Source organism: Poecilia latipinna, unplaced genomic scaffold, assembly GCF_001443285.1.
Source record: "Poecilia latipinna isolate Pla-1442-1.1 unplaced genomic scaffold, P_latipinna-1.0 Scaffold681, whole genome shotgun sequence".
In the NCBI taxonomy this organism is placed as follows: domain Eukaryota; kingdom Metazoa; phylum Chordata; class Actinopteri; order Cyprinodontiformes; family Poeciliidae; genus Poecilia; species Poecilia latipinna.
In genome coordinates, this window is record NW_015113297.1 from 231581 (window position 1) to 246281 (window position 14701).

The 14701-nt window shown below is 39.7% G+C and overlaps 2 protein-coding genes across 3 annotated transcripts in view; one reads left to right on the forward strand and one right to left on the reverse strand.

Annotated features, from left to right (window-relative positions):
- Positions 1-1270: 1270 nt before the first annotated feature.
- bcl7a (BAF chromatin remodeling complex subunit BCL7A) lies at positions 1271-8926 on the reverse strand. The gene is made up of 6 exons (XM_015044566.1): positions 8479-8926; positions 6188-6269; positions 6000-6096; positions 5771-5920; positions 3559-3662; positions 1271-2112 (listed from the first exon to the last, which is right to left on the reverse strand). The coding sequence occupies exons 1-6, from the start codon at positions 8568-8570 to the stop codon at positions 2038-2040; spliced, it is 600 nt and encodes a 199-aa protein (XP_014900052.1). The 5' UTR covers positions 8571-8926; the 3' UTR covers positions 1271-2037.
- A 1416-nt stretch (positions 8927-10342) lies between these two features.
- Positions 10343-14701, forward strand: part of eif2b1 (eukaryotic translation initiation factor 2B, subunit 1 alpha) — a 9073-nt gene continuing 4714 nt past the window's right edge. For both annotated transcript variants that reach the window (XM_015044568.1, XM_015044569.1), the window contains exons 1-6: positions 10343-10355; positions 10442-10543; positions 11374-11510; positions 12998-13114; positions 13196-13308; positions 13391-13459. In XM_015044568.1, the coding sequence (XP_014900054.1) occupies positions 10343-10355; positions 10442-10543; positions 11374-11510; positions 12998-13114; positions 13196-13308; positions 13391-13459 (551 nt within the window). The remainder of the gene's footprint in view (positions 10356-10441; positions 10544-11373; positions 11511-12997; positions 13115-13195; positions 13309-13390; positions 13460-14701) is intronic.

The following is a 14701-nucleotide window of genomic DNA, read 5'->3' on the forward strand; positions in this document are numbered from 1 at the left end:
TATAAATCAATTGGCTCAATCAAGTGAACGCTACAACATAAGTGAGAATTTGTTTTTCTTAAACTGAGTGTATATGTAATGCTGTTTATAACTGTTAATGTCAATACAATAGCATTTTTAAAGTTCCAGCTCTGCTGGACTGGGAATGAGGTATATGCTAATCCACCCTCTGAACCGAGACACTGTTTTAAAACTCCTTCCTCTCCATCCGTGTGAATGCTGATTTGCTGAAAATCTGATTCTGGGTTGTAAAATGCATCGTAGCCCCGTCCTGTCACGGTTTGCAGTGATTCAGTTATCTAAATTCATTCAGGATTGATTAATGAAAGAAATCTTAACATGAGTGAGGTTTTGTTTTTTTTTTTTACATTAGAGGTCGTAGGTCTGAATCCGTACTTTAAAGTTCAAGTAAATTGCACTAATTAGCACACAGTCAGGGGGCACTATGCCACGTGTGTATGGATTCAGCCGACAGACAGCACCTTGAAGGAGGATTAGAACCAAATCTTTGAACGAAAAAAAAAAAAAAAAAAAAAGAAAGAAAGAGCACGGACCTTTAGTGGCGAACGGCACCAGCATGTGTAGGTCGTAGACGAGTAGTGACACGTAACCAGTACAGGGAAATAAGACGATTAGATGCGAGTCGACGGTGATATGGAAAGAAACCGGAAGTTCTGATGGATGAGTTTTGCAGGTGCTTAAAGGAATGAACATGATCAACTTCTGGGTAGTGTTAAAACCTAATTGTGATGCGTTTTATAGGAGTAGTACGCGTTTACTTCCTTGCTGGGAGGAAAGCGAGCGGGCGGATGCTAACACGTAATGCTACCTTGCTGCTCAAATAACTGCCTGGATTTACGTACAGCCGACTTGGTGTCGCTCTAAATTACATTATGTTTTTTTTTTACTCGCAGCAAGGAAGCAAATATCTCCCAAATCTTTTTCCTCAGAGAAAACATCCTATCAGGAGGAGTTAAATATAAATAATTGGAAAAACTAATTAGTGACAGTTATAAGGCAAAAACAAAAACAAAACAAACCGAAACAAAGCATGGCACCAAAACGTAAGTCCAAACCAGCTTGAACTAAAACTTGTATTAGTCGTAACAACTCAAGGCACACACCTCCGGGACGCGCTCTAACCATGTCTGTCCTCACTACTTATCCAATAGTCCGTCTCGGCGTGTACCGTTGCCCTCTTCCTCTACGAACCGCGAGCTAATTCACTTTAGGAGAAAAATAAAAACACAAACATGGAGAACTTTTCATGGATAGAGATAAAAGACATCCACTACAGCAGCAAATCTATCTGTGATCGATTGTGACATACCATAACAGTGCATTGACCCTCCTGAGGGAGAAAAAAAAAGAAAAAGATATAACTAAACATTCCCTAAACAAAAGAGAACATTAGTCTAGCAGGAGGCGAATCGGGAGGATTGAAAGCGAGACGTGGCCTTCGGGGTTGGTGGGGGGACGGGGGCTGCCACAGCCACTGATCTGAGACCAGGTTAGCCCCTTGACTTATCCTGAGCTAAACCGTTAGCAGTGAAACAAAAGAGTGATCTCAGAGCAGCGTCTGCGATCGGTCTCGTCCTAATCTCAGAGCTCTTTAAGTCACAGAAGCGGGTCGGGGTTTGTGTTCTGGTCTGGCGGTGGCTGGGCTGAGCTGCCGGCGCTGTCCCGAAGCTTGGGTCTGGCGCTTCTCTTGGCAAAACAAAATGTGGAGGACTGGAAGGAAGCACGGAGGGGGAACCACTGAACAAGAGGTAATATCCATCCTCCCTCGGTGGCAGGGGGGAGTGTTTGGGTAAAGGTGGCGAAACGGGAAGTGGGAAACAGCGATAAGGAAGAGAGACGTCCGTTCTCCCCTTGGTTTTGAAGAGCAGGGAGGGGAAATAAAAAAAATTAAAAAAAAAACAATCTAAGAGGAGAGCCGGTGTGTCCATTAGCCCTAAATCATCTAGAGTTAATGGGAGGAGGTACAGAGGAAGGGAGACAGGAAGGTGAAGGAGAGAATGACTCAGCCCAAAACATTTAGCTCTCCTCAAAGTCCTGAGATGAGGACTCCAGTTTGCTTTTCTTGCTGGGCGGGGTCTCCTCCTGTAGATCCTGTAAGCAAGAAACAAACAAACAAAATAAAAAATACAAAGCATGATTACATCTAATAAGCAAAGATGCACCAAGAAGATAGGATCAGGCAGGCAGTTTTCACCTTGTTCTGCCCCGACCAGTGACTAGCTGTGTTTCCATTATCACTGTGTGCAAAACTCTAATGTCAAAAAACTACTTTGCAATTGCAGTGCTTCCATTAAACAGGAAAGGCAATCAAAAACACACGTGAATAAGCCTGTTCATTAACAAACATGACTCCTCCGGCTACTTCCTGTCGTCTTCTTCCGGCTGCTGATCACGTGACTTGTGTGATGCAAAAAGAGTGTTTTCATTGGAATTTTGCAAAATAGGCCAAATTTGATAATAAAAAATAAATAAAATCACGTAATACTAGTGTCAAATCATTTTATTAAAAAAAAAGGGTTTTTCAAAATTGCCGAGTTTCCAATAAGCAAATTTATTTTCAAAATATCAAATTGTGCAATTATATGATAAAAAGAAACTAAACTAGTGAAAATTACAGAAGCATTTGCAGTCAACTGCAGAAGACATAAAATTGGGTGCAAGCAGCATTGTGTAAACTAAAATGCAACAGCTCGCTAAAATACTAATGCTAGCATGTAGAGTACCAGTAGCAGGTTGACCTATGCTCCATTCACTATGACAAAAACCCATTAAAAACTAAAATTAGTTAAACTCCTAATGATAGCTAAAATGTTCTCAATATCATGTGGGCTATCACAATGCTTTTTTTCAGCTGTTTTTTTTTTCAGTAAAAAAAAAAAAACTGACAATGCCGTTTGTTTTTTAACTCACTCCATTCAGTCTATTAGATTTAGTTTTTAAATCAAAATGAGTTATAATGCTAGCTAGGATTAGCATTTTAGCTAATTCTAGTCAGCACTTACCAGCAGCTGCTGGAGGTCAAAACCCCCACAGGGGTCCTTTAATGACTGAGTGAGAATGTTACAGATGGACTTCTAAAGGGACGCACATGTCTCAAGGGCAGCATGTCCACACTAGAGGTCTTTAAATATTCAGTAACTGTTCAGGAAAGCCAATCAATAACATACGTGAATAAGCCTGTTCATTAACAAACATGACTCCTCCGGCTACTTCCTGTCGTCTTCTTCCGACTGGAAGAAGACGACGAAGGAAATCACTGTTCAGGACTGTGATCTGAAACATGAGTGAAACAGAAAATGTTGTTTCTGGTTTTTTAGGCTTTTTATGAAACAAGTCATGTTTTCAAGTCACACAACAACAAAAGGTAAAATCTCTCATTCTTCCAGTGATTTATTCTTAAAGAACCTTTGCTTTATTAGCCATGTTGTTCCTAGAAAGCAGGTAGAAGAGAGATCCGGACCAGCATGTGAAAACTTAAACACTTTGTTTCCTGCTCCTCTGAGAGGTTTGCAGACAGATGTGCGGACGTGTTCATACCTGAGTGGCTTTGCTGTCTGAGGAATCCTTCTCCCCTGAGGACAGACTGTCTCTCTTGGCACTTTGTGCTCGCTCTGAGGTCTCTGATGTAGGGATGCTCTTCCCTGAAATCACAACACAGTAAAAAATAAATAAAAAATCTCAGGCAAACCTCTCACTTCTTCATCAGGCAGCAAATACAGACAAGAACTCTTCAGTGTGCATTTGGCTCTTTTCATGGCCCCTTTTTCGACACTCTAGTGACCCCAAGTGGTTCTTTGGGGTAACTGCAAACAACCCAAAGAGCTGAAATTATATTAAAGTCGACCCCCACCCCCATTGTTTATTAAGTTTGAACAAAGCCAACAGAGATGTTGATGCTCTGATAAAAAGGGAAAAAATACATTCTGCAGTGCTAGATTTCTTGCACAGACTGCAAAAGTTTGCACTTAAATTTGTACTGCAGCCCTTTTTTTGATCGGGTTCTTATTCTATGTCATTCTTTTATTCTACTTTTTACATTATTTTATCCTTTATCCAGCTGCTTTCTGTTTGAAACAAATAATCAAATCAATTACACTTTATTTCCCCTAAAAGGAAAATTAAAGGATTTCTGGTAGCAGTCAGTTTTGCAACAAATCTGAAGCGGCCTCTGACTGGAGACGGTTGCCGTCTGTCATGACATGAAAACAGCTCAATTTCAGGGGAGCGAACATATTTCACAGTAATGGTGCGTTCACACTAAACGCATCATTATGCGCGTCAAAAACATGTCCAACGCTTCAAGTTCGACACGTGTGGAAATTGAATGCAGATGCTTGACATTTTGCTCTACACCTAGCGTTTCGAGCATTTGGTTTACATTCAAAGACTACGTGGAGGCGCGCCAAAAATCGTGAAAAACAACGGCAATGGATTTGTCCTCGAATCGGTTGCTGATTTGAAGCGTCTCATGCTGCAAATCGCGCTAGACGCGCGAAATGTGTCACAATGAGCGTTCAATGCGCCTCTATGTAGCCTTCAAATGTATAGCAGACGTACAAAACGCGTTTGGTGTGAATGCACCATTACACTTCAAGGATGACATCATCAGTTGTTGGTCATTTGCTGCTGCTCTTTGGTCCTGCTCTGCATCCATAAAGTCTCCTTTTCAAATACTCTGGAATTTGGGGTCAGAGTTCATGTGTTATTTTAGTTTTTGAGTTGCAAAAACAATAATAAGTTGTTGCCATGGTTATGCATCATAAATGTCTTAAAGCTAAAAAAGCAAAAATCCTTCTAGCTTCGCGGCATCCAAAACTAGAGTGAATAATTGTCCAAACGAGGAACGCCTCAAGCAAAAAATTATAAACATAAATCAGAACTGCTCAACCATTTTCTATGAATATATGTTTAGAAATGATAAATGTATATACGTTTCAGGAGATTTGTTCTCAGAGTCTTGAAATGACTTTCTTAAAGGGGTAGTATAATGTAATTTTTTTTTTTTTTTTTAGTGTTCCATGATGGAACGCTATTATTATGTTCTTCCCACATCAAAGACATACCTAAAGTGTTGCTTTGATTCTTTTATGCATGTTTGAGAAATCCTTTCATCTCCATAGCAACCATTTAGCTGTGCAAAACGCCTGGGTGGACCTAGCTCCGCCTTCGAGGACAAAGCTCCTCATCAGAATTGCAGATTCTAAACTTCCAAGATTTCACCTCACAGACCAGCCCTCCCTCACAACATGCCCACTCAGCTCCTTCAGACTAGCCAGTTGCGATTAGCAAACACCTGGTGGAACTGAACATGGCAAAAACGTTAAAAATTTTAACGTTTTTACCAGCGTAAAAACAGAGTGATGGTGTGATGACATCCTAGTCATATTTGATATATATAACATTTTTATAACAACTGAAAGTTAGCATAGTTATTTGATTGCGCAATAAAATGGCACTACGTGCCTGGAAAAACAGTACTGCCCGTTTAACCTGGTTATTTAGAGCGACAGATTAAATAAGGCTAACAAGCTGAAACTATTTGTCTGTTTTTGTTGAGATCCAAGAAGTGAGACACAAAAGTTGACGGTTAAATTCCCGGGAGGTTGGATCGGGGCAACACAGGTGTGCAGTGGTTTTATCAAAGGGGAAGTGGTTGCTTTAAATTGAGGATGAAGACAAAAACAGCAGATGGCATATACTGGTACATACTGGTGTATACTGGTATTCATTGTGTCTGTGATGGTCTGACCTCTCTTGCTGTCTGGGCTCTGGTCAGTCTTGGCCTCGCCGTTGTCGCGGAGAGACGCGGCGTTGGACTCCAGGGCGGGGCTGGTGCTACAGCTGTTTTCCTGCTTCACTGGGGACGAGTCGGCGATGGAGCTCTGGTTACTGTTGTCATCTGGAACAGGGCAGACCGAGAGTCAGAAAACACACGACCAACAAGCACAAGACAAAAAAAACGAGTGTCGGAACCCCACCATGCATGTCCATCATCCCTGGAGAGGAGCTGTTCTCCGGAGTCGTCACCTCGGAGCCGTATTTATCGTCCTTACCCTTCTTCTTATTTTTGTTCTTCTGCACCACAGGAGACACAGTGAGCTACAGTCTGCGCTTCGCTTATATGTGACATTTTCAGCGAACGATCTGCTAATAATCATGAACTCACGTCGTCTGATTTCGGCTCCGTCACCGGGACCCACTTGTAGATGCGAAGGGACGTGTCTCCGACCGTCACCCATTTCTTCTCCCTGATTGGACAGACAAACAAGTCGATTCAAAGTGACCTCTGGTGGAAAGACGCTCTGAAACGTGGCAACCTAACCACTCCCTAGTATACTTATACTAGTATAAGTATATTAAGTTATACTAAGTTAGTATACGAACTTATACTAGAAAAAGTAATAAAACTATTAACAAGGTGATTTATGTGAATATTTCGACCTTTGCATTGAGAGTTTTCTGAGGTTCTCTGACATATTGCATGTTAAGTGGAAAAATCCAAAATGTTTTCATTTATTGCTGCTATCTGAAACAGCTAAAAAGTACTTTAGCTATTTAGGTTACTTTTAGAAATCAAAATGAGATTTTTATTAGTGTGTATTAAAACTTTTCTTTATTTTAGTCACACAAAGTCAGTTAAGTCATTATTAAAATATTTTAATATCAATCACGCTTATTCTAATCATTGTAACTCACCTAAAACCCTTAAAGATTAATTCAGTGACTTATTAGTAAATCTAGATTTTAAAATGATAGTAATCGACCACTGGAAAAAATTCTATTATTATATAAATGTCTATATTATGTGGATGTGCTTTCTGAATTGAATCAACACTACCATGAAGTAAAATCTGCATAAAAGTTGTCAAGACAACAACACAAACAATAATCCAGTGGACACGCATTATTTTATTATTATATATGGTACTATATAACTAATGTACAGGTTACTATTTATGTAAACCTAAAAAAAATTAAATAAAACGTCTCTGAAGGTTTCATCTGTTTAGAATAATTTTGATTAAACATGTCACTGGTTTACCACAAAAATGTAAAAGAAAGAAAAATTTTATGAAAGAAAGAAAGAAAGAAAGAAAGAAAGAAAGAAAGAAAGGGACAAAGAAAGAAAGAAAGAAAGAAAGGGACAAAGGAAGAGGGGGGAAAAGAAAGAAACAAATTATAAGCACCTTCTTCATTTGGTTATAGTTTATTTTTCTAGCAACCTTCTGCTGTTCAATCAAAAAATAAGTTCAACATGCCAATATTGGTCGAGTAACTAGTCGATCTAAGCTTTTAAACCAGTGTCAGCTAAAAAAAAAGTTTCCCTTTAGTGTTCATCTTTATAGCAAAATTACATATTTAGAGTCAAATTTCGTTAAAGTAAGGGAAAAGTGTAGAAACCTTAATATTCTGGTTTAATATTCATGTAACTAGAAATAGATAATGAGAAAACACTGTTAAAGAAAACCCTGATATAAAAACAGAATTTAATAAAGTAAATAATAAAAAAAACCTTGTATTTCCAACTTATTCAATCTTCTGAGGTTACATGGCTGATTCAAAAGAAGTTTTTACAAAACCGAAAAGGACATAAAAATGAACAATATCCTAAAATATAAACGTCTTTATATTTATTTTACATCACACCATCATATTTTATGTTGCTTTTATTCTGTGAAACAAAAATGCTAAAGTTACAACAAAACCAAACTTCTGCCTTTGACCCGGGGACGTTTGATTAATCCGCCTGATTAAATAAAAATTTGATTAAATTCTGACACCGAGCGGAGTTGAACAGCTACATCCATAAATGTCATGTCCTCCGAACAAACATGTGCTTCTGCGCTGTTTAAAGAGAACAGAATGTGATTTTCTGGTGTAAAAAGATAAGACTGAGTCACTACGTGTTCAGCCATGCACTACAGTAGCCTACTTCCCTCTCCCAACCCCCACCGTGTCTTATTCTCCGGCAGACCTAAAGGGCGACTCAAAGCGCTTAATTTAAAACTCCACACGGACTAAAGTGCTCCGACTCAAGAGCGCCGTCGTCAAAATTTGTCTCAGCGTCCAGACTTATCGGCCGTTTCGCCGCTAAAAGCCCGCCGCCTGCGCTCGCAGCTCGGCAGCGGGCAGCAATGGCTTCATGTGACTACATCGAAATGGCTTCTGGGTTCAACCCTTTTTTTGCCGTTAAAAATCAACGGAAAAACACCGGCTATATGTTGTGTGTTTCCCCCGCGAGCAGCCTCGCGAAAGCCGGGAAAGGCGCTCTTCGCTGGAGCGCCCCGGTCGCACCTGAGCCGCAAGTACATCTGCTGAGAACGCCGTTCAAAAAGCTGCCCTTTATCTTTCTATTTCATCCCTCTCTCCGTCTCGCTCCTTCCCTCTCCTCCCCCAACAAGCAAGCCTTTCTCGTGTTAGATAACGAAGCCTGCTTTTTTATCTTGTTCCTCTTACCATTTTCGTACTTTCTCAATAGCGGCCATAACCCTCTTGATGTCATCTTTCGCCCTGCTCCGGGTCTCAGCTCGGACCGACCTGCCCGACATTGCCGCGGTTGGTATAATATTTTTAAAGCTCGCCGGCAGTTCAGACACAATGCAAACAGTAGAGCGCACAGAAGAGCCAATGCGCCTGCGCGGCCTGTTGGAGCAGCAGGGGGAGGAGGAGGAGGACGAGCGGGGCCTGCCGGCTGCAGCTGCACACTGAACAGAGATGTGTTTGCCTGCTGAGCTGAGAGAGCAGCAGAACAAAGAGTACAACCCGAAAACTCCGTGATGGAGAGCCCACTGAGGGGGAGAGGAGGAGAATTAAACTTTACTGTGTTTTCTGAGGGAATCTGTAGATTTAGACAATAACATTCGCAATTATAAGTCGTTAGAAGATAGTAAGATATGATATTAGGTCAGTAATTTGTTTGTATAAACACAACCAGGCTGAGACAGGCAAAGAATAAGCAAAATAAAACCATTTTTACTCTGTCTGCTTACCTGTTTTTCTTCTTTCCATTTGTTTTTGATGTTTTTCTTTCCTCTTAGATATTTTGAAGTTACTCTGTAACTCTTTGTTGCTATTTTAGAGTTTTGCTACAACGCAGACTGACTTAAATTTTACATCTTTTTTCCATTCGTTTTTTCTTCCTTTCTCTCTTTCTTCACGTGTAATAACTTGTAGTTATTTCATGATTGTATGTGATAGATAGGTGCCTTTTAGAAGTCATATAATTTAACATTGGTGAAAAACCAGAATCAAAACGACCAAGAAGCCAAATACATGGCGATCCTGAAAGAAAACTTGTTAGAGGCTGTGGAAGACATGAAGACAGGGTGGAGGTTCACTGTTTTAGCAGGACACCAACCCTAAACATACATGAAAAGTGATTAAGGAAAGCATTGATTTAGGAAGGTTTAATATAAATCCAAAACACTCCTTTAATGTTTTATCCTGTCCTGTCTAATTTTATTTTGTGTCACTGCTAAGGTAGAAATGGTACTTTTTAAAAAAAAAAAAGGAAAAAAAAAAAAAAAAAAACCTGAAGGAAACTAAAAACGGAAAACGTCGCCCTCTGGTGATGGAAAAATAGAACTGCAGGATGTACCTGCTTTGTGAGAAACCTTAGAAAGAATCGCAATGTATTTACATTAAACTGAGAAAATAATCCTAAAAACATTCAAGAACGCATCTTAAAGGCTATTCTGTGTATCTAAGATAATAAAGTCTTTTTAAAATGTCGATTCCCAATTGATGTTCCTCTCCTTTGTGCTGTTTTTTAAACGTTTTTCTTTAGATAGCTTTTCACCGTTGTCAAGTCAGATTAACGTATTTTTTTTATGTTACTGAGGCGCTCCGCGTATCTTTGTTGCTCTAAACTAGGCAGCTTTCCAAGTCCAAATTTTATTTCCCCAGTTTCCCACCACCTACATTAAAATGTGTCTTCCTTTAACTTCCGAGTTTTATTTTTCTGAGCAGTCCGTGAAGCTGACAGGAGGTTTACGTCATCACTCTGCGACACGTCAACTGGCAGAACTTTGCATGAGCTAACAGTGTGTAATTCAGCAGAAAGCGACTGGCACGTATTTCTAGACAAAATTTGGCCATTTTTAACTATTGCTGATATTATTAAACGCTTAAAATATATACATTCAAAACATTTATAGGTAATTTGAATCAGTAACGTCGCGGTGGGTTTGGTTTTGGCAGGTGTCAGACATCTGCGAACTGACTGCTCCTGTAAAACAATATCTAATTATAACAATAGTGATAAAAGTTTCGGAGTTTGTTTTGATCTTAAAGAGTTTTTGGCTCCATTTAGGATTTGAAAATGAATGAAGAAGGTGAGTTTCTCCTGGAGTTCCGTCCCCTGCTCCGTGTGATTCTCGGTGATGCTGAATCTGTCTGTCTGGTTGTGGTCTCTGGTCAGAACTGGTGGAGTACTTCAGGGCTCAGATGAGGAAAGACCCGGACATGGCCTCTGCCGTGGCAGCCATCCGCACCCTGCTAGAGTTCCTCAAGAGAGACAAAGGTGGGTTTTTCAGATGATCACTGGAAAAGTACATTTAATAGTCACTTTACAAACCAAAGGAAAGAGGGTTTGCTCTCTGGTTTGGTTTATTGTTTTGTTTGTATTTCCTTTTAATTCATGTAAAGCACTTTGAATTGCATTGTCGCTGAAAATGTGCTATAGAAATAAAATTACCTTACCTTATGTAATCATAAAAAACTTAATGAAATCAACATCTTCAGGTTAGTTTGTCAGTCAGTTTGTTTCACTTTAACAACAGTGATTATTATTTTAATGGGGAACTATTGTGCAAAATTCACTCTTTGCATGTTTTTATACTTCCATTTTAGGTTTCTAAAAAACAAGTTAAGTTCTTAAAAAATCCACCCAGCTGTTTTCTGGCAGTAAGTTAATGTATTTTGATGTCTGGAAAATGAGCTGTTCCAAAAACCTTCAGATAATGAAGTCATAATCTGAGGATACTGCAATGTTATCTAGCAACCCCAGCAATTTTAGCTTCTCTTGGCTTAAAGTCTGTTAAAGAAGATATTAAGCACCCTTTGTTAACCATTTATTAATCCCCCCAAAATAATGAACAGATTACTAGACAGTATTTTTTTTTTTTAGCTGCAGATGCAACCTTTGGTACAAATGATCAAGCTTTCATTAAAAGTTATTGCAATTCATTATTATTTTTTATTTAAAACCTTTGACTTATATTGAATTGTTTTTTGTGCGTATTTTGTTGTATTTCTGTCCGATTAATCAATGGTCAAAATCACAGTTAGCTGCAGCTCTAATCGTGATGTGAATGTGTTTGGCTCAGTCTGAATGTCCGTCCGTCCGTCCAGGTGAAACCATCCTGGGTCTGAGAGAGAGCCTGACGTGGGCCACAGCCTGCCTGAAGGGAGAGGACTCCTCTGTGGCCGTGTCCTCTGGAGGAGAGCTGTTCCTGCGCTTCATAAGCCTCACATCTCTGGAGCATCAGGTGACGCTTGTTTCACGGTTTTTTTTGCATCACCAACAAATCTGATCCACCTGCCATCAGATTGCTGTAGAAATAAATCTAAGTCAAAAATTTTACAGCGATGTAAATTGACCTGCTTGCCAATTTCTCCTGTTTTTGCTCTTAATGTTGATGCTCTTAATTAAGAGCATGAACTGAATTCAGTTTCCATAAAAGATAATCCCAGTTAATACAAACCTCAGTTTGAGAGTGATGATTTTACTTAAGGCATAAATATAACTAGGCAGTAACGTCGGCCATTAAGTGTCTGACAACTGACAGCGTGAAGCAGGTTTTTATGTCACTGTGGAGTCATTATGAGCCACGTTTTTGAGCATCCCCACTTAAGTATCTGAACTGGAAACAAATTCAGACTTTGATTAGGCCACTTCAAAACCTTTAGATTAGTTGTGGGACTCAATTGAAATTTTTAATGGAGTTAATTGCAGGATCTGTAATTAATCAGATTTTAATCTAAAACCATGTTTACAAAATAAGCAACACTTCAAATTCAAAACCCCACTTTGCTGCTAAATTATTAAATATATAGACATATGAGCTCAACAGAAATATTTATTGTTTTTAATCTATTATTTGGATTATTCAACCACTATACTGGTGCAAAGTGTTATTATACCCATTCAGCTGTCAGAATAATCATTTATGGAACTTCTTTGAAAAAAAAATCCTTCTTTAGAAAATGTTGGCTGTGGACGCTGATATTAGCGTTGGGGACGTCTGTGCTGCTGCTACGTGTTTAGCATTGAGATGCTATTTTAGGCTTGAGTAGCTTCACTGACATGCTAACTACTTTTAGCACATCAAGTGTTTTCCAGCGTCCAATCAGATCATTTTGAAGCAGAAATAACCCCCCAAGTGAGCCGGGAGAAGCAGCTGTTTCGTCCATCTCTGTTACTTGCGACTGTGCGTCAGATATATGGGCGTTCCAGAAACATGAAAAATATAAAGATTCCAGATAGAATATTTGTATGTTTAATATTTTTAAGACATTATAATCTATGTCATTAAATAATCCAAATTTCTGAGTTAAAGTCCCAGACCAACTTCATGATTTTTTTTGTTTGATTTTTAGCCACTTGATGATGCTAGACTCTAGGAATAACAGAAGGTTGTGACTACCTCCACCACATCTGCTTTCTGCATGTTATTTTTTCTAAAATGCTGTTATTTTATCATCTGATCTAATTGGAGGACATCTTCCAAAAAGCTTTGCCTTTTACTCATCAAGATGTTTTATAGAAAATGTGAGATGGGTTTTGGGTTTTGGTCTTGCTAATTTCCAAGAAAGGTCATATTTGCCAGTTGCCATTTTCTTCCATATTGTTTTGGTGTGATTTTAAAAGGCCAATAATTCCTCATAAGGGTCACCACTGATCCATGTTTTTCTAAAATAAAAACTCTTAACCCAGATCAGTCTCTGCGCTCCGTAACGGCGTTTCTGTCTCCAGGATTTGTCTCGCTGTAAGAAGGTGATGGAGGAAAGAGGAGAACTATTTCTAGAGAAGATCTCCATGTCCAGGAACAAAGTCGCTAAGCTCTGTCACACCTTCATCAAAGACGGAGCTGTAAGTACCGGTCCGGTCTCGTCTCCTTGCTCTTTGCGCTCGCTTCACCTCGTGCCTTTTTCCCCCTGCAAATCTTCTCAGAAAATCCTGACTCACTCGTACTCCAGAGTGGTCCTGCGGGTGCTGGAGAAAGCTGCGGCGGAGAAAAAGCGCTTCTCTGTCTACGTTACCGAATCGCAGCCTGACGCCGCAGGGTGAGCGAGTGGAGTAGAGCGAGAACTAGTTTCTTTCTCAGAGGACACTAAATGATTTTGTGTTTTTCTCCTTTTGTTAAAGACGGCATATGGCAGAGGCCCTGAAGAAACTCAACGTTCCAGTAACAGTAGTGCTGGATGCAGCTGTAGGGTAGGCTACTCTGGGGCTCTGAGCTGGAGGGGGAAACACAAATGGTTTATTTAGTCATTCTTACATCTGTGGTTGAGGTTTTTTATTGGAAATATCCAAGTGGAAAATACATTTCTAAGATAAAATAAACTACTTCAGTTCCATTATGGAAAAAAAAAGAAAATAAAGCTGTTAAAAAAATCAGCAATTGTTGCTGGTCAGTTAAGTTGGTAACATTGTGGTGACGTCCAGATATGGGTAGGTCAGTCAGTCAGGACAGTGGCCGAGTTTCAGAACTTTGCAGAGAGATAAAATCGGTTTCCCAAGTAATTATCGGCCCTTTGGCCAAAAAGAAGAAAATCTGAGCCGATTTATTGATGCATCACTAGATAATAAACTTTGTTTCCGTATTTAATATTGAAGGTTCAGCAGTGTTGTAGATCGGTCTTGGTCTCGAGACCAGTTTTTGATGGTCTCGGACTCGACCGCATTTGTTCTCGGTCTTGTCTCGGTCTTGGGCGCTGAAGACTCGGCATTTTATTTCAAGACCAGTCGAGACCGCAACTGTGAATATACCACTAAACGTGCAGCATACTGTCCAGTTTATTTGTTAACGTTGTTTTCAGTGGATGCAAAACGCACCAATTAAAATCCAAGCAATAACGTGACTTTCTGTTACTCCCTTCCCCACCTTTCACTCACACACAGCGCTCTGAGACATGCGCAGTTGTTTTCTCTGAGCGGCAGAAGATGTCTGTCTAATCGTCAGTAATAGAATAATGCTGCATAAATCATAAGAAATCCGATGGCCACAGCTAACTCAGCAGCGCTTTGCTTTCACAGACGGTGGAGACAATGTCTAACTTTTTTCGTCACTTAGAAAAGTAGCTCAAAGAAGGTAAGCTCCGTTAACGTGATGTTAGCAAAGCTAGCTGTATAGAGACACATTTGTGATGAAAAAGTCACTCACTGTGCTGAATTATTGTGTGGAGGTGTTGACAGACTTGTCACATATATGGGACAACGCTGTGTCCAAAAGTCTGCAATATAGTGATGTGACATTCAGGAACAGTCCGATTCTTCTTATTTATTAGATAGGACTGGAGTGTCACTGAGAGCTGTTGTTCTATCAGATTACCATAGGCTGTCAGAATAGCATACATGCAGTGAGTACCATGCCTAGATGTGCATTAATAAGTCCAACCGTCAGAGGAGTTGTCAGTTCACCATACGCAAACAAGTTATGACAAAAATAAGTCATTA